The following is a 24207-nucleotide window of genomic DNA, read 5'->3' as shown; positions in this document are numbered from 1 at the left end:
GGTCTCTGGCTTCCCCGAGAGGCTGCACAGGGCAGGGGGAGGCACAGGGTCCCCGGGGCACCTCTGCCCTGACCTCACCGCCCAATGCCGGGCTCTCTGCACATGCACCTGCCCCAGGATGAGTGGGGCGTCTTTCTTCACCCAGGCATCACCAACATGACCTTCCCCTTGTCCGACCAGCCGGTACTGGGAGAATGGTTCATTTTTGTCGAAATGCAAGGCCATGTGTACAACAAGTCCTTCGAAGTTCAGAAGTATGGTAAGTCGGAGAATCTCAGGTTCTAGATTTTCAGATGGAGGCAGACCACAGCCTCAGTGATGACACGGATGACACGGGGGGAAATGACAGACACCTTATTCACTGAGGGCTCAGTAGGGCCAGGCACCTTGTGGAGGGCTGGGCTTTTGTCATGTCCTTAAAAAAAAATTGTGATAAAACAGATGACCTTATATGAGTAGAATCATACAGCTTCTGTCTTTTTGTGAGTAGCTTATTTCACTGAGTGTAATGTCTTCAAGATTCATCCCTGTTGCAGCAAGTGTTAGAATGATCTTTCTTTTTAAGGCTGTCATTTTTTTATTCTTTAATCCTCATCCTGAGCCGATGAAGTATCTCCTTTTACAGATGGGGAAACTGAGGCTGAGAGAGCTGTTAAGGAAATTGCTCAAGTAACAAGAGCTGGGGGGTGACCCTGGGCCAGAGCTACGTACTCTGCTTCTGTGCTGAAATTCTCCCTCATGGGGTCAAGGGTTTCTCCCTCTTTGAAGAGGAAGGCCCTGGAAGGACAAGCCGTAGAAGTCAGGGTTATGGGCTGCAAGCACCGGAAGCCTGGTGCAGACTGAGCGGACAAGAGGAAAGGGATTTATAGGCTCGTGCTGTAAGCGCTCAGGACCAGAGTCTTCACGTTTCCTCCATTCTGCTCCCTGGTGTCCATCCCGGGCTGTGCAGGGTGACGAGATGGCTAGACTCGCCCAGGACAGCAGAGAGTGACCCCCTCCAGCCACAGCACCCTCAGAATGCCCCTAGAGGGTCCAGGAACCTGACCACTTGTGCACCCCTGGGATGGGCTGGAATTGGCTGCGCTCAAAGCAGGTGGCCTACGATGAGACATGGCCCCCTGAGGAAAACGGGGTGCTGGTCCCCCAAAGATAGGAAACAGATCTGGTGGGCAAAATCCCCAGAGAGCCGCCTGTGCTCAGCAAAGGGTGATGTGGATTCTCATTGTGTCAGCAGCACAGAGGTCCTGGACTTGACTTTGTGGTCCTCCCTCCCACACCTCTGGTACCTTCTGAGGCCACCCCAGTGATGGAAGTCACCCCACCTCCCTCTTCTCTGCTCTCTCCCTTCAGTGTTGCCAAGGTTTGAGCTGCTTATTGACCCACCGCGGTATATCCAGGACCTGGACACATGTGAGACTGGCACTGTGCAGGCCAGGTGAGACAGAGGCGGCTACTGTGGGAGAGCCCTCCATACCCTCCGTGGGCATGCCCCTCCCCTAGGGCACACTCTCAGGGATGCCCCTCCCTGGACATGCCCCTCCCAGGCTATGCCCCTTCCCTAGGACATGTCCCCCCAAGACATGCCCCTCTCCTAGGACACACCCCCAGGCCATGCCTCTTCCAGGCAGGCTCCCAGCTCCACCCAACTCCCGCCACAGGTTGCACCCACAGTTAGTGGGCTGACCCGAGAGGGATTTCTTGAGGGAGTTGCTCACCTAATGACCAGGCTCTTGACTGAGCCCGACATGACGGTCGACCGGAGGGTGCCAAGAGGTGCTGTCCCTTTCTGGGGCCCCTGGGAGAGCCCTAAGGGGCTCGAGTTCCCCTCCTCCAGCTCTGCCACCTGCCGCAGATTCTGGGGGAGACGTTCTCTAGCAGGTGTCTCCTCCAGCTGTGTTTTAAAATCCAAGGATGTGCTGGATACACACATGGGTTAGTCTAGAAAGTACTATCAAAATTCCAGCCATTATTGTTTTATTCACTGTGGTCTCCCATTTTGCTCCTGTGTCTCAGGTGTAAGGAGGTGTCCGCTCTGCATCAAGCCTGACATACACACATTTAAGTTTCGCCAACATGGTTTTAGTCCCATTCTCCGGGTGAGGAAACTGAGGCTCAGAGAAGTCATATCCCTGGTTCAAAGTTGAAATCCCTGGGCACTTAGTTCCAGGCCTCCCTGGTGTCCACAGTTGCTCCATCCTTTGTGCTGCCCTGCTCTATCCTGTGGCCAGCCCCAGTGGTTGTCTCACATATCCTGCTGTTTCGGATCCAGAGTTCCTCTCTGACCCTTGGTCTCTTTTTCTTTCTTTCTTTTTAAGATTCCTTTTTAAAAAAAAAAATTGAAGTATAGTTGATTTATCATGTTGTGTTAGTTTCAGGTGCTCAATACAGCGATTCAGTTATACACACACACACACACATATAAATCTGTTCTTTTTCAGATTCTTTTCCCTTATAGGTTATTACAAGATATTGATTGTAGTTCCCTGTGCTATGTAGTAGGCCCTTGGTTTTTTAATCTATTTTACATATAGTAGTGTATATCTGTTAATCTCAAACTCCTAATTTATTTCTCCCTCCCTTTCCCCTTTGGTAACCATAAGTTTGTTTTCTATGTCTGTGAGTTTATTTCTGTTTTGCAGATAAGTTCATTTGTGTCATTTTTTTCAGATTCCACATATGAGCAATATATGTGATATTTGTCTTTCTCTTTCTAACTTACTTCACTTAGTATGATAATCTCTAGGTCCATCCATGTTGTTGCAAATGGCATTATTTCATTCCTTTTATGGCTGAGTAACATTCCATTTGTATATGTATATACCATGTCTTCTTTATCTAGTCACCTGTTTATGGACATTTAGGTTGCTTCCATGTCTTGGCTGTTGTAAATAGTGCTGCTATGAACGTTGGGGTGCATGTATCTTCCAATTAGAGTTTCCTCTGGATGTATGCCCAGGAGCGGGATTGCTGGATCATATGGTAATTCTATTTTTAGTTTTTTAAGGAGCCTCTTTAGTGTTTTCCATAGTGGCTGCACCAATTTACATTCCCCTCAACAGTGTAGGAGGGGTCCTTTTTCTCCATACCCTCTTCAGTGTTTATTATTTGTAGACTTTTTAATGGTGGCCATTCTGACCAGCGTGAGGTAATACCTCATTGTACTTTTGATTTGCGTTTCTCTAATAATTAGTGATGTTGAGCATCTTTTCATGTACCTGTTGGCCATATGTATTTCTTTGGAGAAATGTTTATTTAGGTCTTCTGCCCATTTTTTGATTGGGTTGTTTGTTTTTTGATATTGAGCTGTATGAGCTGTTTGTATATTTAGGGAATTAAGTCCTTGTCAGGTGCATCGTTTGCAAATATTTTCTCCCATTCTGTGGGTTGCCTTTTTGTTTATCGTTTCCTTTGCTGTGCAAAAGTTTAATTAGGTCCCATGTGTTTATTTTTGTTTTTATTTCCATTCCTCTCAGAGATGGATCCAAAAAGATATTGCTGCAATTTATGTCCAAGAGTGTTCTGCCTATGCTTTGCTCTAGGAGTTTCAGAGTATCCAGTCTTACATTTAGGTCTTTAATCCATTTTGAGTAGATGGATTTTTCATTTTTGTAGATGGTGTTAGAAAGTGTACTAATTTCAGTCTTTTACATGCAGCCACCCATTTTAGTTTTCCCAGTGCCATTTATAAAAGAGACTGTCCTTGGGTCTCTTTTTCTGTCCAGCATGAGGCTTGGTGGATGATCTGTCCTCTCTCAGGGCTGCAGGGAGGGCTGTAAGGGTGGAATGTGGCATGGGAAGTGTTCCTGTATTAGCCGTTCTGCCAGTGACCACATCCTAGGGGACTTTTGTGAGACTGACCCCTCCCCCGCTGTCCCATGGGGCTCTCCTGCTTGTGAAACTTACTCCCCTCTGTCCTTTTGTTCCAGGTATACCTTTGGGAAACCTGTCTCGGGGACCTTAATGATCAACATGACTGTAAATGGCGTGGGGTACTACAGCCAGGAGGTGGGGCGCCCTGCCCTCAGGACCACCAAGGTGAGGAGCAGGAACCCAAGCTGTCACCTGGTAGGTCCCTTCCCACAGGGCCTGCCCCCACCTTCAGCTCTGTAACGATGATAAAATTCCTGCGGGTCAAACCTAGAGACTTTAGAAAATATAAAAAAAGAAGAAATAAAAGTGATTTCTCCTCCAACAGGCAGACACAACCTCTGTTGATATTTTGCTGTGTTTCTTCCTAGCACATTGCATGTAAAGTTTAAAAAAAATGCCATACAATTCAAATACCCATATTGAGTGTATGATTCAATAGTTTTTAGAATATTCACAAAGTTGTGCAACCACCACCACCACCATCCAATTATAGAGTATTTCCTCTGTCTCCACAAAATCTCTTATCTTCTTTTGAAATTAATCCTTGTTTCCATCCCCAGCCCCTGGCAACCACTTACACAGCTTACGCCTCTATGGATTTCTGGACATTTCATATAAATGCAATCATGCACCATGTGGCCCTTTGTGTCTGGCTTCCTTCCCTCAGCATGAAGATCTCAATGTTTGTCCACCTTGTAGCATGTATCAATGCTTCCTCTCTTTTTACGACTGAGTAATGTTCCATTGTGTGGATGGACCACATTTTGTCTATCCACTCATTAGCTGGTGAACATTTGAGTTGCCTCTACTTTTTGGCTGTTACGGATAATGCTATGAAATTCATGTACAAGTTTTTGTGTGGCCAGATATCTTCACTTCTCTTGGATATGGAATTCCTGTGTTATGTGGTGTGCATTTAAATGAAAATCACCAGAATAAGAACGAGCAAAGGCCATGTGTTCAGAGCTTGCTGTAGCAGGGGAGTCAGCTGCCATCGTTTGTGTTTGGCTGGGACTCAGAGGCAGGTGGAGAAGTGGAAAAGCTTTATAGTCAAAGAAAAGGAAGGCTCCAGGTGTGCTGTGATGGGACGCTTTTGGCGTGGGGCTATCATGGGCGGGTGACTAGAAGCAGGCGTCCAATGTGATTGGTGAAGGGTGCATATTTGGCTTTTCCCAGTTGGTCCAAAGATGGAAGTGGGCGCAAAAATCAGGGAAACTGTTAGTTATTAATCAAGTCCTGGCCATTTGGGGCTGGTTGTTATGGAGATTACTGTTTGGTTGCTATAGAGATAGGGGTATGACTTCCTACAAGTCTGAGTTGTAGATAAAGTCAGCCCTCCGTGTCTGCAGGTTCCGCTTCTGTAGATTCAAATATTCGATTTGCAGTTGGTTGAATCCGTGGATAGGGAACCCGTGGATTGGAACCCGCAGATACGAAGGGCCAGCTGTACGCATTGGCTTCTTTTGCTGGTGACTGTGGACGGGTCCGAATCCTCTTTTTCCGTATTATCTGGCCCTTGTCCGTTTGTGTATTCAGTCTCTCAGTGGTGACCATGGGTTGAGTTGTTTGAGGAACTCACAGATTATTTTCCAAAGCGGCTGCATGATTTTGCATTCCCGTGCGTGTAAAGTTTGATCACCTGGTTTTTGTTTTTCTTCTTCAACTTAACGTTACCTTGTGAGTGGCCTACGATGTAACGTGTGCACACGCGTCCTGGAGATTCTGCGCCTCTGTAGGGCCTCCAACACTGAACCTTGTCAGCACCACCTCCCTCCTGCCTCCACCCGAAGCTGCTTCCTCAGCCCTTTGCTGCCTGGGATGTGTCCTTCCTCTCTGTCCTCGCGACTTCTCTTCTGTGGAGTGGACACCCTGGCCCCTCACCTCTTCCGAGGCTGGTGCTGGCGTCCTTGGTGTCCCAGCCGTTCTCCCTGGAGGCTATGCCTGGTGGCCCTTGTCTTAATTTTCTCCTTTATGGAATAATTCACTTCACAGCTGTTTGTGGACTTGGATCATTTGCTAATTATGCAGATAGGGGATATATGGGAGGGTTCCATGCCCCGGGCGCGGGAGGGGAGCCAGTGCTCCAGAGTTCAAATCCCGGCCTCACTATCTGGCCCATGGGGTTGCCTCACCTTCTGCTCAAGGAGCCACCCCTCCTCTTCCTAGGACATGGTCTATGTCCAGCGAGCCATCCAGTCCCAAAGCAGTGACCTATGGCGTAGGTCGGGTGGGTCACTGAGTGTCCCCCTGGCCCTCTAAGCAGCCAGAGAGGCACCTACTCAAGCCCAGTGTTTGAGACTGTCCTTCAGAGCCACTCCATCTCCGGGTGGGCACGACCGTGTGTTTCCTGCCCCCAGATCCACGGCTCCCAGGACTTCAACATCTGCGTGAAGGACATGATCCCGGCCGACGTCCCCGAACACTTCCGGGGCACAGTCAGCATCTGGGCCATGGTGACCAGTGCGGATGGGAGCCAACAGGTGGCCTTTGACGACTCCACACCTGTCCAGAAGCAGCTGGTGGACGTCCGATACTCCAAGGACACCAGGAAGCAGTTTAAGCCGGGTCTGTCCTATGTGGGGAAGGTAAGCCCGGGGCCTGATGCCCAGCGGGGACTGTTGAAATCACTGCCTCCCACCCCAGCTCCCGCCTGAGGACCACTGAAACCACTGCAGTGCATGCCATGGCTCGGCTGCAGACTGCGTGCTTTGCGCCTGCATAACTTTTGCCCTCTTGACACCAAGGGGCTGCTTTGCTGAGCGTGGTGAGAGCTGCTACCCGGGGTGAGAGGCACCGAACGTTCTGCTCCACCTAAAAGCCTGGTTTACTTTATTCCGTATGGTTAGACATTCCGGTACCTAGAGCATTAAACCAAGATGCTCTGTATCCGTTTACTAAATCAGTTCCTCGAAAACAGTGCCTCATTTAATTGGGTTGATTTATCTCTGGATGACCTAACATCCAAGTCCCTAGAAACAGATCCCTGTCTCTAAGACAGACTGATTCAGATCCTTCTTGGGGAGGAGTATTTTGAACAAGCCCCTGCTTCCCTCCCATTCACCCCATCATTTTTGTATACAGTAAAGTTTGAGCTGACCAGAAATCTGAGATCTTTATCTTAATTACTAAACTGGGGCCTCTGGGTTTTAATTGAAATTGTAGGGTGCAAGGCCAGTGGAGCCGACTATCACCCTGGGGGACTCTGGCCATGCCCTCTGACCCCTGCCTCCACCCTGCACCCACACCCTGTGCCCACTTGCCTTCCATGGGTCACCCACAGGATCCTGGTGGTCTGTCCTCATGCTGTGTCCTGGGACTTCCCTTCTCTCCTCCGTGCTGAGGTCTCAGTGGGACTGCCCTCACTGTCCCATGTACAGAGACACAGCTTGTGTGCCCCTGGCTTTGAGGGTCCCAGTTTGAGTAGCAGCTAAGGCTCCGTGTGTCAGAACATGTACGAAGGAGGGGCTCCAGGCTGTCCATTCAGTGAAAGGGGAGTGTTTCACCTACAGCTGAGAAATGATCCACTACCTGCGTTGAAGAATGGAGCTGAAGCTGGTCACACCATTCCCAAATACCTGCACAGTTGAGGGGTGCTCCAGGGTTCTTAAGGAACCACTGACCATATTTCTTTCACAACATCCACATCTTCTGAACCCCTCACGCTGACCACTTTTCTTACTGCCTGAGCAAGTGAGGTCTAAGAGTCACATGGAACCATCTCTAACACTTCCCACCCCATTCCTACCCTAGGATGCACCAGGCAAATGGCAGCATCTGGTGATCTGTACCTTGTGACTTCTTGGCCAAGTCTAAGGTCATAAAAGTTGCCCACTCTGTTTTCTTCCAAGTGTTTTATAGTTCTAGCCATTACCTTTAGGTCTCTGATCTGTTTTGAGTTAATTTTGGTATGTGGTGTGAGGTAGGGGTCCTGCTTCATTCTTTGGCATGTGGAGGTCCAGTTGTCCCAGAACCATTTGTTGAAGGAATTATTTTTTCCCCACTGAATGGTCTTGGCAACCTTGTCAAAAATCAATTGACTATAGATGTGTGGGTTTATTTCTGGACTCAATTTGATCCCCTTGGCCTCCGTGTCTATCCTTATGCCAATATCACACTGTCTTGATTACTGTTCCTTTGTAGTAAGTTTTGAAATTGGAATGTATGGGTTCTTGGTTCTTCTTTCTCAGGATTGGCTTTTCAGGGCACCTCACAATTCCCTCTGAATTTTAGCCTCAGATTGTTGATTGCTGCAAAGAAGGTGGCTGGGATTCCCGTGGGGCATTGGGTTGGGTCTGTAGATCAGTTTGGGGAGTGTTGCTACCCTCAACTCATTGAATCTTTGGTGACCCCTTCCAGGTGGAGCTGTCCTACCCAGATGGCAGCCCGGCTGAGGGGGTGACAGTCCAGATCAGGGCAGAGCTAACGCCGAAGGACAATATCTACACCACTGAATCTGTGTCCCGGGGTGGACTGGTGGGGTTTGAAATCCCCTCCATCCCTATGTCAGCTCAGCACGTGTGGCTGGAGGTGGGTGAGTCGCCTAGACCCTTGTGATTCAACCAGCAGGTGGGGACTTGGTGCCTCCCCCAGGCCCGCCCTTGCCATAGGGAGTTCACAGTCTGATGGAGGAAGCTGATTGGGGATCAGATAACCCAGCAATCCTAGAATGAAGGGGAGCTGAGAAGAGGTGAGGGGATCTGGCTCCTCAAAAGGGATCTTCCAAGTGGACTCCTGACGAGGGGGAGGTTCAGCCAGGCTGCTTCCAGGAAAATGGAACAGCATGTGCAAAGACCCGGAGGTCCACAACCAAGGACACTTGTGGTCACAGTGCTCCCTGTGGGCAACATGTCCTTAAAGATTTTTAATAACCAGAGATCTCCAGGCCACCCAGACTTTTTATCAACTGGCTACAAATTTGAGGGTTCCCACTACCCCACTACCTTACAATTAAAGATTTTTTTTAATGATTGAAAGACATCCCTTAATTTCCATGGTCTTTTAGTGACAACAAACTCCCCAAATGACTACCACTACCAGAATTAGCTGAATAATTTTGTCTTTCATAGATAGCTGACTAAAAATCAGCATTTTCCAAAAATGTCACTTTGATGGAAAGACAGTCGATTTCAGTTACCAAATACTGCTTAGAAAAAGGTTTTTAATTTTTTTTTAAAGATGAACCAACTTTAAACTTTATTTTTAAATTTATGTATATAATTAACATGTAACATTATATTCATTTTGGGTGTTTAGTGTGATGAGTCAGTGTATATATTGTGAAATGATCACCACAAGATGTCCAGTTAGCATCCATAGTTACCATTTTTGTTTCTTGTGATGAGAACCTGTAAGATCTATTCTCTTAGCAACTTTCTCAAATGTACGATGCAACAATGTTAACTATAGTCACCATGTAGCACCGTGACATCCCCAGGACTGAGTTTATAACTGGAAGTTTATATCTTTTGCAGTTACAGTTTTATTATAGCAAAATAATGCAAATTGGAACCAACCAAAGAGAGAGAGAGATGCATACATAGGGTGAGAGCTGGGAGGGGCCCAAATCTGAAGCTTCCTGTGCTGTCTCTGAGGAGTCGGGACCCATCACCCTCCTGACAATACACACAGAGAACTGCCAGTGGGGATGCTCACTCATGCTTTGGGGTCCCCAGTTTTTATTGGAGTTTCATTGCATAGGCTTGATTGATGAATCATTGGCCCCATTGACAGAACTCAGTCTCCAGCCACCTCCCCTCCCTTGAGGTCAGGTTGCTATCACATCACGTGGCCTCACAGCCCCAACCCTCTAATCCCATGGTTGGTCTTTCTGGCATGGCTGTCCCCATCCTGAATCATCTTGTTAGTACATATTATCAGGACCCACTGTGAATAGCAAAGCCATTCCCATCACTCAGGAGATTCTAGGGGTCTACAGGCTACCAAACATGGGCCAGCTGCTTTATTCTTTATCACACAGAGGTCTTAGCTACCCCATCCCTGCTTTTGGTGTCTCCCTTGTGTTAACCACACTTTTCCAGCAGCAAATGAAGGCAACAGATTCAAACTCCCAAAGGAGTAAGATTAATATAACCACCAGTCCCTAGGGGTTGCAGGGGTTGGTTGGAGAGTTCCAGGTGGAGCTGCATCCAAAGCCTCAGGGATGCTGTTCAGCACAGCTACTCCCTCTCCAGACTGCCATCTCCTCTGAGTTCACATTCTAGGCAGGTTGTTCCCTCCCAGAAGCCACCGGGGCTGCCGGCAAGCCCAAGACATGGGGTTACCTAACATGCTCGTGATGGAACTGTTTTTCAGCGGCCATGTGGGCCACCTGTCCCTGCCTGAGCCAACCCCCAATTCTCTGTGGCCAGTCTTGGACACTTGCTTCCCGTGGAGCTGGAGAGCAATGAACTAGTCACACTGGACCCCATTCTCTGAGAACTGGGGAGGGGGTTCCACAAAGGGAAACTGGAGCACGGGAGGGTCTTGCTGCAGGGCAGGGCAGACAGAAGCACCCAAGAGACCCCCTTCCTACACCAAGCGCCTAGGCCTTGACCAGGTTCTCTGTCTTCTTCAGACCAAGGTGACGGCCCTCAGCGGAAAGCCCGTGGGGAGCCAGTACCTGCCCAGCTATCTCTCCCTCAGCAGCTGGTACTCCCCCAGCCAGTGCTACCTGCAGCTGCAGCCGCCCTCCCGCCCCCTGCAGGTAAGACTTCCAGGTGTGCCCTTCCTCGGCAGGATGGGGTCCAGGAAGCAGCAAGCAGCACGCACGTGCCGCCAGGAGACCTGCACGGGCCCCAGCGGGGCTGATGCTGATGCTGGACGCTGGGCTCCCATCCCTCCAGCAAAGGGGGTATTCCGCAGATTGAATGCCCATGACTTATTTACAATGACCATTTAGGCCTTGGCCCATGTGATAAACATCACAACTGCCCTCAGGGTGCCATCACTCCCACACCTGAGATAGGACCCCGGCTGTTGGCCCTGGTTCCCCACTGTTTCGAGCTTCTTATGCGAAGGCACCAGAGTCACCCACCAGACACTTGCAGACACCCTGGGTGCAAAGATGAGATGAACTGAGAGCCGGGTCTCCTCTTAGTTCCTCCCGAGTCTTTTACTCCATGATCCTGATTTAAGTAAGATGCGCAGAGATGTGTGTAGAAATATGGATCTGTAAATGCTGCGCAGAAAGTACAGAGAGTTCCCACATACTCACCTCCCCTGCACACCGTTTCCCTGGTTATTAGCATCTGTTAAAATTGAGGAGCCGCGATCAACACGTGATTATGAACTAAAGTCCACAGTGTTCATCAGGGTTCACCTTGGTGGTGCCCATTTTATGACAGATGCACAGTGTCACGTTCCCACCATTGCACTGTCATCCAGAATAGTGTCACTTCCCCCCAAATCCTCTGTGCACCACCTTTTCCTCCCTCCACCCACCCCCAACCCCTGGTGACCGCTGAGCTTTTCACCATCTTTATACTTTTGCCATTTCCAGAATATCATAGAGTCAGTGTCATACAGTGTGTGGCCTTTTCAGACTGACTTCTTTCGCTTAGCAATTTGCGTCGAATTTCTCCTCTGTGTCTTTTCATGACTTGAGAGCTCCTTTCATTTTCGTGGTGAATAATACTGCATTGGATGCTTTGGAGAAACTGTGGTTTGTTTGCTCGCCTGTTGGACAGTATATATATATATATATGTATGTTTTATAAAAAGCAATCCATTAACCCTCCTTATTGACAGTGCGGAGGGTTGAGCCTGGCGGCCATGGGTGGTGACAGGCTTGCCAGCATTGCTTCTAATGGAAACCACTTGCCGGGGTCTCCCAGGCCCTACCCGCCCCATAAATCTTAGATACTCCCTCTCTGAGAGCGCTGCCCAGACCCGAGGCCACGAGGGGCCCCCGGGATGCAGCTCAGAGGAACTGAGGCGCCAGGCTGCCTGTCCCCGAGTCTTAGTGGCCCTCCGTGGGGGTTATGTGAATGAGAAACTCCGAGATCATGCCCAGCTTGGCTGAACATGCTGTTCTTGTTTTAATGCTGTTCACCAGTGGTGCAGCGTGGGGATGCTGGCGTTGGCCGCCTTCCCATGGGAGCAGGAAGGAGTCCTGTGTCCCAGCTGCCAGCTGCAGTTCCCAGGAGGTGAGGACTTGGCTGGGCCACTCAGACTTTCCTCTCGGAGAGACACCTCCATCCTGCTTGAGTCAGGTCAGCAGGCTCCAGCTCCCCCACCCCCTGCCCCAGACTGTCATCGAGGGGCCCAAGGTGTGACCTCAGGGCATTGAGACAAGAGTGGCTTGGTCTACTCCAGGCTCTGTGTTGGGGCCTTCTCCTCTTCCTCCAGCACCAAAAGACATGAAGGGAGGAGTTGCTCTGTAAATGGAGGCTGTCACCCCAATTTTTAGGGTTGCTCTAATGCTACAAGGTAGTTCATGAGAAGAAGAAAAAGGTTGGTACTCTTTCCTTCTTTCTTCCAACATCTCAGACAGAAGGGGACTTTTGTTTGGATGTTGTTATGAGGAGGATATTTACAAATTTAGAGAGAAATGAAAATAGTATGATAAATAACCACATGCCTTTCATCTAGATTTATGAATTAATATTCTGCCTTCATCTCTATACCCACCCAGTCATCCATCTACCTATCCACCCACCCATCCACCCATCCTCCACCCACCCATCCACCCATCCACTTACCCACCCATCCATCCATTCATCCACTCACCTATTCTTCCATCCATTTCTCTCCATTTTTTTTGATTGCAACATTTGAAAGTAAGTTACAGATACCATGATGCTTCACTTTTAAATATTTGAGCATAATATGTCTTAAAAATAAGGACATTCTTCAACATGACCTCAAGGTCATTGTTACATCTAAGAAAATTGTATTCACTCTATCATATTGTTTAACTCACAGGCAATATTCAGATTTTCAAAGGTCTCCTCAAGATAGTTTGTATATTGTGTGTACACACCTGCACAGTCATGTGCACACGTGTGAGTGTGCATGTGTATGCATATCTTGCATATGCATGTTTATGCATGTGCATATGTGTGTGCTCACCTGTGTGTGCATGTGTGCGTGTTTCACTCGGAATCAATTTTTGAGTTGCATTTGGCTCTTCTGTGTGTGTAATTGCTCTTGATCTGAAACAGTCCTTGTTCCTTGTCATAATCATGACCTTTGTCAAGAATCCAAGCCTGTGGTCTTGTAGATGATCCCACATCTCACTGATGTTGGGATGGGACCAAGCCCCAGTTTCTCCCTCTGAAAACTTGGGGATTATGATAAAACCCAACTCACTGACTATACATTCAATGAGAAAGTCCAGCACACCGCTGGCACTGGCATCTACGAAGTTAGGGAATAGTCCCCAAGACCATCTTCCAGCCTGACACCAGTTGCAGAGTTCGGGGGTCACCAAACCACTCTTAGTTTCTTTCATCTCTAGAGGGATTCACAGAATCGCTGGAAGCTGTCATACTCACAGTTACAGTTTAATACAGTGAAAGATACAGATTAAATTCAGCCAAGGCAAGAGAATCATAAGGCAGGGTCCAGGCGACTTGTCCTCTTTTTCACATAGTCAAGGACAGTTTTACTTTGCCAGCAACAATGTATGACTACATACATGGTGTACTGCCAATCAGGGATGCTCACCTGAGCCTCAATGTCAGCATTGCTTCTAATAGAAACCACTTGCCAATGGGTCTCTCCGGTTTTTATTGAGGGTCAGTCACAGACATGGCTAACCACCTGCCTGGCTGACCTCAGTCTCAGCCCCTCCAGAAGTCAAACTGACACAGTGTGGCCCAAGTCCCCACCATAAATTATACTGTTAGTATCTAGTGTGGCCCCAGACCCCAGATAAACAAAGACTCATTAGGCAAGACATTTCAAGGCTTTAGCGATCACCTCCCAGGAGCAGGGGGAGAAGGCCAGACCTCTCCTTGGACGAAGTTCAGTTCTTTACAACACCTCACTGAGAGTTTCCATACCCTTATCACATTTCAGCCACATCACAGCCCCATTTACAGAGCATCAACTGAGGCTGCCATGGGGATATGGCCACAGCCGGGACCACATGCTGGGCACTCTGCTCTGAGGTCGGCGCTCGTCCCTCAGCTGTCCTGGTTTCCCTGTGGCCCCAGAGTGGCCTTTTCCCCAGGATAGGCTGTGGTATTGGTGCCGGGCTGTGGGTGCCAGGCAGGGCTCCCCATGCTGCCTATCTCTCACAGGTTGGGGAGGACGCCCATTTCCCTGTGAAGTCCACTTGTCCCTGCAACTTCACTCTGTACTATGAGGTGGCTGCGAGGGGCAACATCGTGCTCTCAGGCCAGCAACCTGCCCACATCACCCAGCAGAGAAGCAAGCGGGCAGCCCCGGAGAAACCTATTCGCTTAATGCACCTTTCCGAGACAGGTGAGCCAGACCACAGGCTGGAGGTGGGCATCTCAGCAGGGAGGGATGAGCAGGGCACAGCCAGGTGGGGAGACTGCCTCCAGGTGGAGGGCACATATCCCAGAAAAGATGGGGCTAGGGCCAGGAGGGTGGGCAGTGAGCTGGAGGGGCAGCAGCTGGAGGCAGCCCCTCTTTTTCTTTAATGTTTATTTTAAAATATTTATTTTTTATTTTTTGGAGGGTGAGGTCATTAGGTATTTATTTATTTTAATGGAGGTACTGGGGATTGAATTCAGGACCTTGTGCACACCAAGCACACGCTCTACCACTGAGCGATACCCTCCCATCCCTGGAGGCAGCTCCTCTTGAGACCCTCCTCACTGCCTCTCTGCACAGGATGGAGCAGTCCAGCCATGGCTAGGCCCCTACACGGGCCCACAATGTACCATGTTGCCATCTTCCAGCCCCGCTTTCTGCCTTTGCTCAGACTGATTCCCCAGCTGGGAGTCCTTCCCCTCCCTCTCCTTGACTCCACGTGCTACTCACAAGACCCACCTCCTCCCCTGGGTCTTTCCAGCCCCTTCCTCTTCACAGCCCCCCTGCCTAAAGCAGGAAGGTGAGGACTCTGGACACTTGAGAGCAAGATATTCTTTGTGGTGGGGGCTGTCCTGTACACTGTAGGGTGCTGAGCAACATCCCTGATCTCCACCCACTAGATGTCAGGGGCCACCCACACACACACAGAATGATGACCTGAAATGTCTCCAGATATCGCCAGTGTCTCTAGGGAGAAAGGCGACCCCTGGGTGAGAATCACTGAGATAGGCAGAGAAATAGATGAATAAATAGATACATTCGTGGAATCATTAATAGATACATTGATAGGTGATGGATTGATAGAGGCATGAATGGATGGATAGATAGATAGGTTCACAGATAGATTCATCAGTAGATAAACTGATGGATGGGTCAGTGGATGGGTGGATGGATGGATAAAGTCACAAATGGATGGATTGATAGATAAATAAATTCACAGATAGAATCATCAGTATATAGATGGATGGATGGATGGATAGATTCATAGACGAATCATCAATGGATAAATTTGTCTGTGAATGGACAGAGTCATGGATGGATGGATAGATAGATGATAGATGGGAAGGCAGGCAGACAGGAAGCCAGACAGGGTCTTTCTTGTTCTAAGTCACTTTCTCACCCTCAGCACTCCTCATGTTTGGGCTGGATTTTTCTGCCATTGTGCACTGTAGGGTGTTGAATAGCATCCCTGCCCCCACCTATTAGATGCTGTTAACACCCCCACATTGTGACAACCAAAATTATCCAGGGTCCCCTGGGGAGCAGCATGGCCCTGACTGAGGACCACTGACCTGAATGGTGCTTTGGACATCATTGTGTACCCACGTCCTCTTGGGTTTATCTTTCCTTCCAGGTGAAGTAGTAGAGGATGTGAGTATCCATGGAGCACTTGCCTTGGGCCAGCCCCGGGTTGGCACCTCCTCATGCTACATCCCATGAACCCCCGGGGCGGCCTGGGGCATTGGTGGTCCCTATGTGGGATGCGGAGTTTTCATGTCTTTCCCCACCTTTGACTTGTCCTAGAGCCCCCTCCAGCCCCAGCAGCCGAGGTCAGTGTGTGTGTGACCTCTCTCCGGCTGGCCGTGACCCCCAGCATGGTCCCCCTCGGCCGCCTGCTGGTCTTCTACGTCAGGGAGAATGGAGAAGGGGTGGCTGACAGCCTCCAGTTTGCTGTTGAGACCTTCTTTGAAAACAAGGTAGCGCATCGGGAACCAGCACGGGAGGGAGGGGGGACGGGCAAGCACCACTGAGGCTTGGGGCTCCAGGGTGCCCAGGCTGGCACGGGCTGTGCACAGCTGTAAGTCAGACTCCACATGCTGTAACAGGCAGGACTTGTAAGGGCCGCCCTACCTTCAGGAATAATTGGAACCTAAGTTGCATCTTCACTGGAGATCCTCTAGAAGTCACCCAAATGGGAATTGCATTCATCTCACACAGGGAAAGCAGTCAGCTGTTCTCTGTCCTTGCTGGGCTCCAGACCTAAGGGACACTGCTGATGTCCCCAGAAGTGGGGCTCAGCCTCCCACACCCTCCCCCTGCACCCTCCAAAACTGGCTGCAACATGTCCTCTGCTGCCACCCGTCTCCCCGTCTCTCCCTCCCCTCCCATCTTCTGCATGGAGTGTTCCAGTTGCACCAGCCTACTTCCTGTTACTTTGCCTCCCACCCTTGTCCTCACCTGGACACCAAGGCCAGGGTCCCAGCTGAGCTGGCGAGGACAGACTCTCATCGGAAGGCGGGGAGGTGGGTGGGTGGGTCTGGAGAATTTAGCCAGGCTCCCAATCTCTCTGTTATATATTTGGGTCCAGGTTTCACTGACATATTCAGCAAATGAGACCCAACCTGGGGAAGTCATCGACCTGCGGGTCAGGGCTGCAAGGGGCAGCTGCGTGTGTGTCGCTGCGGTTGACAAGAGCGTCTACCTGCTCAGATCTGGCTTTCGGCTGACTCCCGCCCAGGTGAGCAGGGCCCTTGGGCGCTGGGGTCCGGCATCTATGTGGTGGCCTTTTCCTTTACAATAACGGAAAAGCCCTGTGTAAATGCAGATTCTCTCCCTCCATTGGGCTCATTCTCAGTGAACTCCATCCTGTCGCTGCTTTGGTGCAGTTGAAAGATCTCTTGTTATCAAACCCATCAGACCCTTGCAAGGTGTTGTTGTCCAGGTCCCACCTCTCCTTTCCCCAGTCTGCCCATCTTTGAAATGAGTTAATGCCCCTGATGCCCATCTCCTAAGATTGGCTCCAAATGATAGACATGAAGGGAGGTTGAGATGGGAGCATGCCAGATCCACAACGGCCAGTTTGGGTTGAAAAGAAACCCTCAGTTGAACATCCCTGCTCCCCTTTGCCTGTAGGTTTTCCAAGAATTGGAGGATTATGATGTTTCCGATGCCTTTGGGGTGTCCAGGGAAGATGGACCCTTCTGGTGGGCTGGGCTGACAGCCCGACGACGCCGGCGCTCCTCCATCTTCCCATGGCCGTGGGGCGTCACCAAGGACTCCGGGTTTGCCTTCGCCGTAAGGAGTGATGGTCTTGGACCCCGCTGTGCCCTTCTGAGCATTTCTTATTTTGAAACAAGGGGTCTCGGGGTACAGAGATGGGTCAGAGGGGAAGTTTTCAAACTTCAGTGCTGCAGAAGTCTTCTTCGGTTCTCCCCAATGAAAGCTCATGGAGGACCCTCTGGAGTTGCAAAACAGAGGAGAGCAGAAGGAGTGTCCACTGATAACTTGAACTTCTGCAGCAATGACTTTGAAGGTGCTTTGCTGGAAGGAAAATCCCCATATTGGGTGTAGGTGGCCGTGTTCTCAGGTGGCAGCCTCACCCTTGCTGACATAGCTCACATCTGTCCCCTTCCTTCCTGGCTCCAGGGGTCAGGGGGACGCCGGGGGTGGGGACAACATACACAAGCATCATTCTAGCCCACATTAGCATGCTGGTGGTCTCCACTCGGATGCATGTCCCCTCTGAGGGCACTTTTCATCTCAGATTCAAAATAATTTAAAAGGCATCCTTTTTCTCCCATTTTGATTATGGAATATTTTCAAACATACAGAAAAGTTGAACAAATTAGTGAACATCTGTAGATCCACCACCTAGATCCCACAATTAACATTTTGCTGTGTCAAATATTTATACACACACGCATATATGTAATAACAGTAATAATTTGCAGCTCACAGTCGTTGGCCCTTGATCTGAATTAGGCACTGCTGTTTTTTTTTTTTTTGATGGAGGTGCTGGGGATCGAACCCAGGACCTCCTGCATGCTAAGCACGCGCTTTACCACTGAGCTATACCCTGCCCCCGATTTTTTTTGATTGAGATGAGAGTCACATAACAGAGAATTAACCCATTTTAAAGTGAACAATTTAGTGGCATTTAGTACATTCACAGTGTTGTGCAAACCAGCACCTCTATCTAGTTCCAGAATATTCTCATCACCCCAAAGGGAGAACCTGTTCCCTTTAGCAGTCACTCCCCATTCTCCTCCCCCAGCCCCTGGCAACCACTAATCTGCTTTCTGTATCTGTGGATTTGCCTATTTGGGACATTTCATATAAATGGAATCATACAAGATGTAGTCTTTTGTGCCTAGACCACAAATGGACTGGCCTCTCCCTCTGCCTGCCCTGGATGGGCACTGGGTCCCCTGACCCCCTAAGCCTTCGTCACCAAGCCAGGAGCAGAGGACTGATCCCCCAAGGCCTACGCAGCAGCAGTGTTGGGCCAGTGACCTTAGGGTGATAAGGACTGTTATTCCTTCCTATTTGTCTCTGGGACCACCACATCCACTTCCCCACTGTGGGTCTGGTTGTTGTCTGTTGCCTAGGAAACAGGACTGGTGGTGATGACAGACCTGGTGAGCCTAAACCACCGGCAGGATGGTGGCCTGTACACCGATGAGGCTGTCCCCGCCTTCCAGCCCCACACAGGGAGCCTGATGGCAGCGGCACCCTCCAGACAACCCCCCAGGTAATTGCTGCTGCCTTGAGGAAGTTTGTCTTAACTCCATACTGTTGGCATTTGGAGCTGGATTATTTTCTGCAGTTGGGCCATGCCATGCCTTGTAGGGCGTTGAGTGGCATCCCTGGTCTCCACCAACCAGATGCCAATAAGACCCCTTCCCCCAGCTGTGACAACCAAAAATGTCTACAGACATTGCCCAGTGTCCCTTTGGGGCCAGAGTCACCACTGGCCTACTAGGCTGGGGCACTGAGCACTTTGGCCCTGCTCCCCCCAGTTCTTGGCCCCACCCAAATGCACAGGGATGGGAGTGCAGAAGAGAGAGGAGGGTGTATCAGGGGAGCAGATCTACCTGGGGACAGAGGAATTGGCAGTGGGGTGGGAAACTGGAGCTTGATCTTCTCACTCCCAGAGACTCTGCCTAGAAAATTCTATTACCCTTTCTCCTTCCTCCCACCATTCTTTCTTTCCTTCTCTTCCTCTCTCTTCTCCCTGTCTATCCAACACTTTACCTTTTGGAGTTAGACACCAAGTAACTACTTTTCAGTCTTTCTTATTTTAACTCAAACATTTAAGCCTTTTGAAGGTTATGCATTTCCCTCAGAGTGCTACTTTGGCTGCACCCAAGTTGTGCTGTGAAGTGTTTCCATTATTGCTCAGTCCCAAATAGGTTCTGACTTGTGGAACAATTACCTTCTTGAGCTGTGGCTTGCCCAGACATGTTTTACATTTTCAAGTTATTTTAAAATGATTTTAAAAAATGTGTTTTGTAAATTTGTGTCAGATGTGCATCGTGGCCAATGAACATGGTCTGTATGATATCCATAGTAGGCAACAGATGTGGTTTGTATGATATCCATTGTCTGGTTTTTATTTTGGAGCCTGACTATATGGTCAGTTTTTATAAATATTTATGTCTACTTGAAAAGAATGCCCCAGTGCCCGTCATTGGATATAGAAGTCTCTGTGTGTACTTTTGGTCAAGGCTTTTGATGGTGGTGCTCCTGCCCTCCATGTTCTTGCTAGTTTTTGCTTGTTTGTTTGCTAACTTTTCAATTAATGAGAGAGAGAGGAGTTCACATATCTCTCTTAGATTTGTAGCTTTGTCCCCTGGAGTCAAGGAAATCTTTGTTTCACAGGAGGTAATTTTTCTTCCTCTCTTCCTTTGTCCCTTTGTGTCTGCTCCCCCATCACTCACCTCTCTTCTTTCCCATCCCCTTCATTCTCTGCCTCTCCCACTAGCTCCTCAACTTCAGGTCTTAGCCAACCAGGGAAGGGGGAGGGTGTTTTGAAGATCTTGCCTCCTTACTGTCTCAGGGTTTAGGGCTATATAGGCTGGGAAAGGAGAGGCAGGCATTGGATGTAAGGTCTCTTGCCAAATCGTCCAGTGGGAGGCACAGAACAAGTGGGCCAGGGACGAGGTCAGTGTGGTCAGCAGTGCCTCAGCATCTGGGCCTCTCTGGAGACCTTGAGGGTGGCACCCAGACTTCTCAGCCCTTGTTCTGAGCCAGAGGGTCTCCTGTCTAGTGGGCCTGTCCATGAAAACCTTCTTCTTTCAAGTCCTCCCTGCCAGACTGGGAGACTTCCCAATTCCCCCAGCCCTTTCTGCAGTGGTTTCTGGGTACCTGGATCCGTCTGGGATACACATTTGGCAGAAATGGGTCCTAGTTTCCAAACTCCAAATCAGGGTATGGGCACACCAGGCTCCCTTTGTGGTACTTTGGATGCACATGAAGACATTTCCAAGATGTAGTTGGGTGAGGGAGGTGGAATACTGGCCCCTGTCTCTCAGCCAGACACCAACCTGGGAGCCCTGCTCCTCCCATGCTCATGCCTTCTGAGAGTTTCGCCTGGAGTAGGTATGCAGCCCTTAAACCCCATACCACAAAGGCAGTTGGAAATCCCAATGCAGGAAGGCAGAATAAAAGCCTAAAAAGCAAGTGTTCATGCCTTTTTGTAATTGGATAATGCATCCTTTTTCTGAAATCAAGAAATTTTTCTTAACCATAGGCATGTGGTTAAAATTTTTTTTCAAACAGTATAAAAGTGTATATAATGAAGTGGAAGTTTCCCTCCCACCTCAAGATCCTCTATTCCCTTTTCAGAGGCAGTAATGGTCAATAATTCCTTAGATATCCTTCTAAAATTTTTCTTTATATACCCAGGGATTTAAAAAAGAACACAACAGGGGAATACTATAATATTGCTCTGTACCTTCCTTGTTTAAGTCAACAATAAGTCTTAGAGACCATTTCATATCAGTATGTATATGCATACCTTACTCTTCTTTTTCACTGATGTGTAATATTCCACTGAGTGAATGTACTGTCATTTGATTAACCTGATGCCCTATTGATGGAGATTTTGGTTGTTTATTAATTCTCACGGTGCTGTGGTGACTCATGCCCTCTGTCTGTCTTTGCACATGTGTCTGTGGTTAATTTCAGGGTTCATTCCTAGGAGAGGTATCTCCAGGGTGCAAGGGGTGTGAGCATTTTTAATTTTGAGAAGTTTTGCTAAATTTCAAGTAGGGCTTAATTTTTTTTCTTTTTAAAGAATAGGACAGTCCTGGAGGAAGGTGGGCTATGAGGCTTCTGAGGATGAACCAAGAATGAAAGGCACTCTTTAGAAACAGAGGAAGGGGGTTGGGGGAAAGGTCATGTGATGATGTGGAAAACCATGGCAAACCCAGGGAGGGAAATTAACAAAGGGGAGGACATGGGGTGGTCCCTGTGGCCCCCTCTTACCTTCTAAATTCAGGATCTGAGGCACCACTGTCAGTTTAAGGAGACTCTGCCAAGCCTTTGATGCCTCGCTTTTACTAATTCTCATCAAGTAGAATATTAACCTTGCCAGGTGAAAGAATTAATACGTTATGTCCTAATCGAGTAGAATGCTAACCTTTCCAGGTAAGAGAATTAAAACGTGTAGAATGTTAACCTACTATGTAAGAGAATTAACACGTATATCCTAATCAAGTAGACTGTTAACCTGCCTGGTAACAGAAGTTACATTCATGAAACTTTAGTCACTTCTCTCTTTCTCTCTCTTTCTCTCTTTCTCTCTTTCTTTCTTTCTCTCTCTCTTTCTATCTTCCTTCCTTCCTTCCTTTCTCTTTCCTTCCTTCTTTCCTTCTCTCTTTCCTTCTCTCTCTCTTTCTTTCCTTCTCTCTTTTTCTTTCTTTCTTTCTTTCTTTCTTTCTTTCTTTCTTTCTTTCTTTCTTTCTTTCTTTCTTTCTTTCTTTCTTTTTCTTTCTTTCTTTCCTTCTTTCTTTCTTTCTTTCTTTCTTTCTTTCTTTCTTTCTTTCTTTCTTTCTTTCTTTCTTTCTTTCTTTCTTTCTTTCTTTCTTTCTTTCTTTCTTTCTTTCATTTGCAGAGCAGAGAAGAGGAAAAGGACCTTTTTCCCTGAAACATGGATTTGGCATTGTCTCAACATCAGGTACAGTAAGATTTCTTTCCTTCCTTGCCTTTGTGGGCTGACTCACCAGTACTCATGAAAGTCCAGATTGTTCCCAGTGGGTTTGTCTGGAGATCTGACACCAACATCTGAGTAAGACCTCGGGCATCCTTTTCTAACGCATAAAACTCAAAGCTATGAAGTCAGCTTCAAATCCCACTGCAGCCCCGGACATCTGCCCATGAAATATGAAATTCAAGGGCTCTGTGCCTCTTACAACTCTCTCTTGGGGTAACTCGATCTGGTCTGTTTACATAACGAGCTCATTAAAACGATTACAGTTCCCTGGAACATGAACTCAGTTCCACCCACCCACCCTCCTCCTTGCTCCTCAGGGGCCTGGAGCTCCTGCCCGCAAAGCAGGCTGCTTTTCTCAGCACATTTCCTTTCTACATTGTTTTCTCTTTTCAGTTAGCCTTGAGGCAGCAGCTCTGTGCCAAGTTCTTGCCAGATGCAATTGGCTTTTTTCTTTCAAGGCTTGATGTCAGAACACCAGGGGGACTAGTAGAAGGTAGCGGTGGCTGCCCTGGGAAACCAGTTAGGCATGAAAGTTCAGACCCCTGGGGCCAGCAGGTGGGCCAGTGGGTGGACTCGGCACAAGACGTCACAGTGTTTGTGGACAGAGAGATTCCCATAGCGCTCGCTTGAGTGGGGAGCCTTCAACCAGGTAGCCGGTTGGAACAGCTCCTGCACTCGATTGGGCCAAGGGGTCTTTTTTTGGGTTGTTGTTAGAAATTTATGTATTTTATTTTATATCAAAGGCAACTTTTCTAGTTTTTCTTTTCTTTTTTCTTCCTTAACGGAGGCACTGGGGATTGAACCCAGGACCTCATGCATGCCAAGCACGCGCTCTACCACTGAACTACCCTCCCCCCTCCAGGGGTCTTTTATTGGAAGGTTCTGCTGCCATTATCTCCATTCCAGTGGTGCCTGTCACCTTCTCTTACGGGCTTTTTGCTCCCGTGGAGCTCAGCCCTAAAACAGAAACTTCGGTGGGAGAAACAGAACAAAGAAAGAGATACTGGGGTATGTCCTTGGGATTGACACCACGGTTGTCAGACACGACACATCCTGTTCTAGGACCTTGGAACCAAGGAGCCAGCTGCAGGATAGGAGAAAACATCCTGTTTTTCAAACAGCCTGGTGTTTTCTTCCCCAGTACCTCCATTAAAGATAAATTTAAGAACCTAATTACCAACCCGCAACCAAGAAATAAATAAATAAATAAATGGAGGGAGTGAGGACTGAAGCCAGGACCTCGTGCATGCTAAGTATGTGCTCTACCACTGAGCTCTACCCTCCCCGCTTCTTGAGTGTTTCTTGAGCAGCACTGTCCCATAGAAATATAATGTGTGCCACATATGTCATTTCAGAGAAACAGATGGAGTTCATCTGAATCAGATTTTTTATTTAACCAAACACAGATCCCGAATATTATTGTTTCAATACATGATCAATATAAAAATATTGATGAGACATTTTATTTTATTGGTACTGTATTAGTTGCCAGTGGCTGCAGTCATGACCATAAAGTAGGGGGGGCTTAAAACAACAGAAAGAGGAGGACCTTCCTCGCCTACTTCAGTTTCTGGGGGCTCCAGGGCTTGTGGGCACATCACCCCAGTCCCTGCCTCCATCTTCGCCTGGCCTTCTTCTCTCTGTGTCTGAATTTCCCTCTTCTTATGAGGACACCTGTCATTGGACTACCCCAATATGATTTCATCTTAGCTAATTACATCTGCAAAGACCCTATTTCCAAACAAGGTCACATTCACGGGTCACCGGGCATTAGGACTTGGACATACCTTTCTGGAGACATAGTCATCAGTGACCAGCCCCCTCAATTCAGTGTCTTTCTCCTCTGACCTGGGCAGAGCACACACTGTCAAAATTTGCCTCTCTGAACCCATGTTTTG

General features: G+C 48.5%; 1 protein-coding gene and 1 non-coding gene across 3 annotated transcripts in view; one reads left to right on the top strand and one right to left on the bottom strand.

Annotated features, from left to right (window-relative positions):
- CPAMD8 (C3 and PZP like alpha-2-macroglobulin domain containing 8) overlaps positions 1–24207 on the top strand; it is a 76022-nt gene that overhangs the window by 14359 nt on the left and 37456 nt on the right. For both annotated transcript variants that reach the window (XM_064479965.1, XM_064479964.1), the window contains exons 8-19: positions 146–259; positions 1351–1435; positions 3927–4035; positions 6228–6455; positions 8227–8397; positions 10445–10573; positions 14115–14298; positions 15898–16070; positions 16682–16831; positions 17227–17388; positions 18702–18844; positions 22211–22273. In XM_064479965.1, the coding sequence (XP_064336035.1) occupies positions 146–259; positions 1351–1435; positions 3927–4035; positions 6228–6455; positions 8227–8397; positions 10445–10573; positions 14115–14298; positions 15898–16070; positions 16682–16831; positions 17227–17388; positions 18702–18844; positions 22211–22273 (1711 nt within the window). The remainder of the gene's footprint in view (positions 1–145; positions 260–1350; positions 1436–3926; positions 4036–6227; positions 6456–8226; positions 8398–10444; positions 10574–14114; positions 14299–15897; positions 16071–16681; positions 16832–17226; positions 17389–18701; positions 18845–22210; positions 22274–24207) is intronic.
- Positions 14549–14621, bottom strand: TRNAT-GGU (transfer RNA threonine (anticodon GGU)). Its single transcript has one exon. It is a non-coding gene; the product is annotated as a tRNA-Thr (tRNA).

This window comes from Camelus dromedarius, chromosome 27, assembly GCF_036321535.1.
Source record: "Camelus dromedarius isolate mCamDro1 chromosome 27, mCamDro1.pat, whole genome shotgun sequence".
In the NCBI taxonomy this organism is placed as follows: Eukaryota; Metazoa; Chordata; class Mammalia; order Artiodactyla; family Camelidae; genus Camelus; species Camelus dromedarius.
This window is presented reverse-complemented; position numbering and strand designations above follow the sequence as displayed.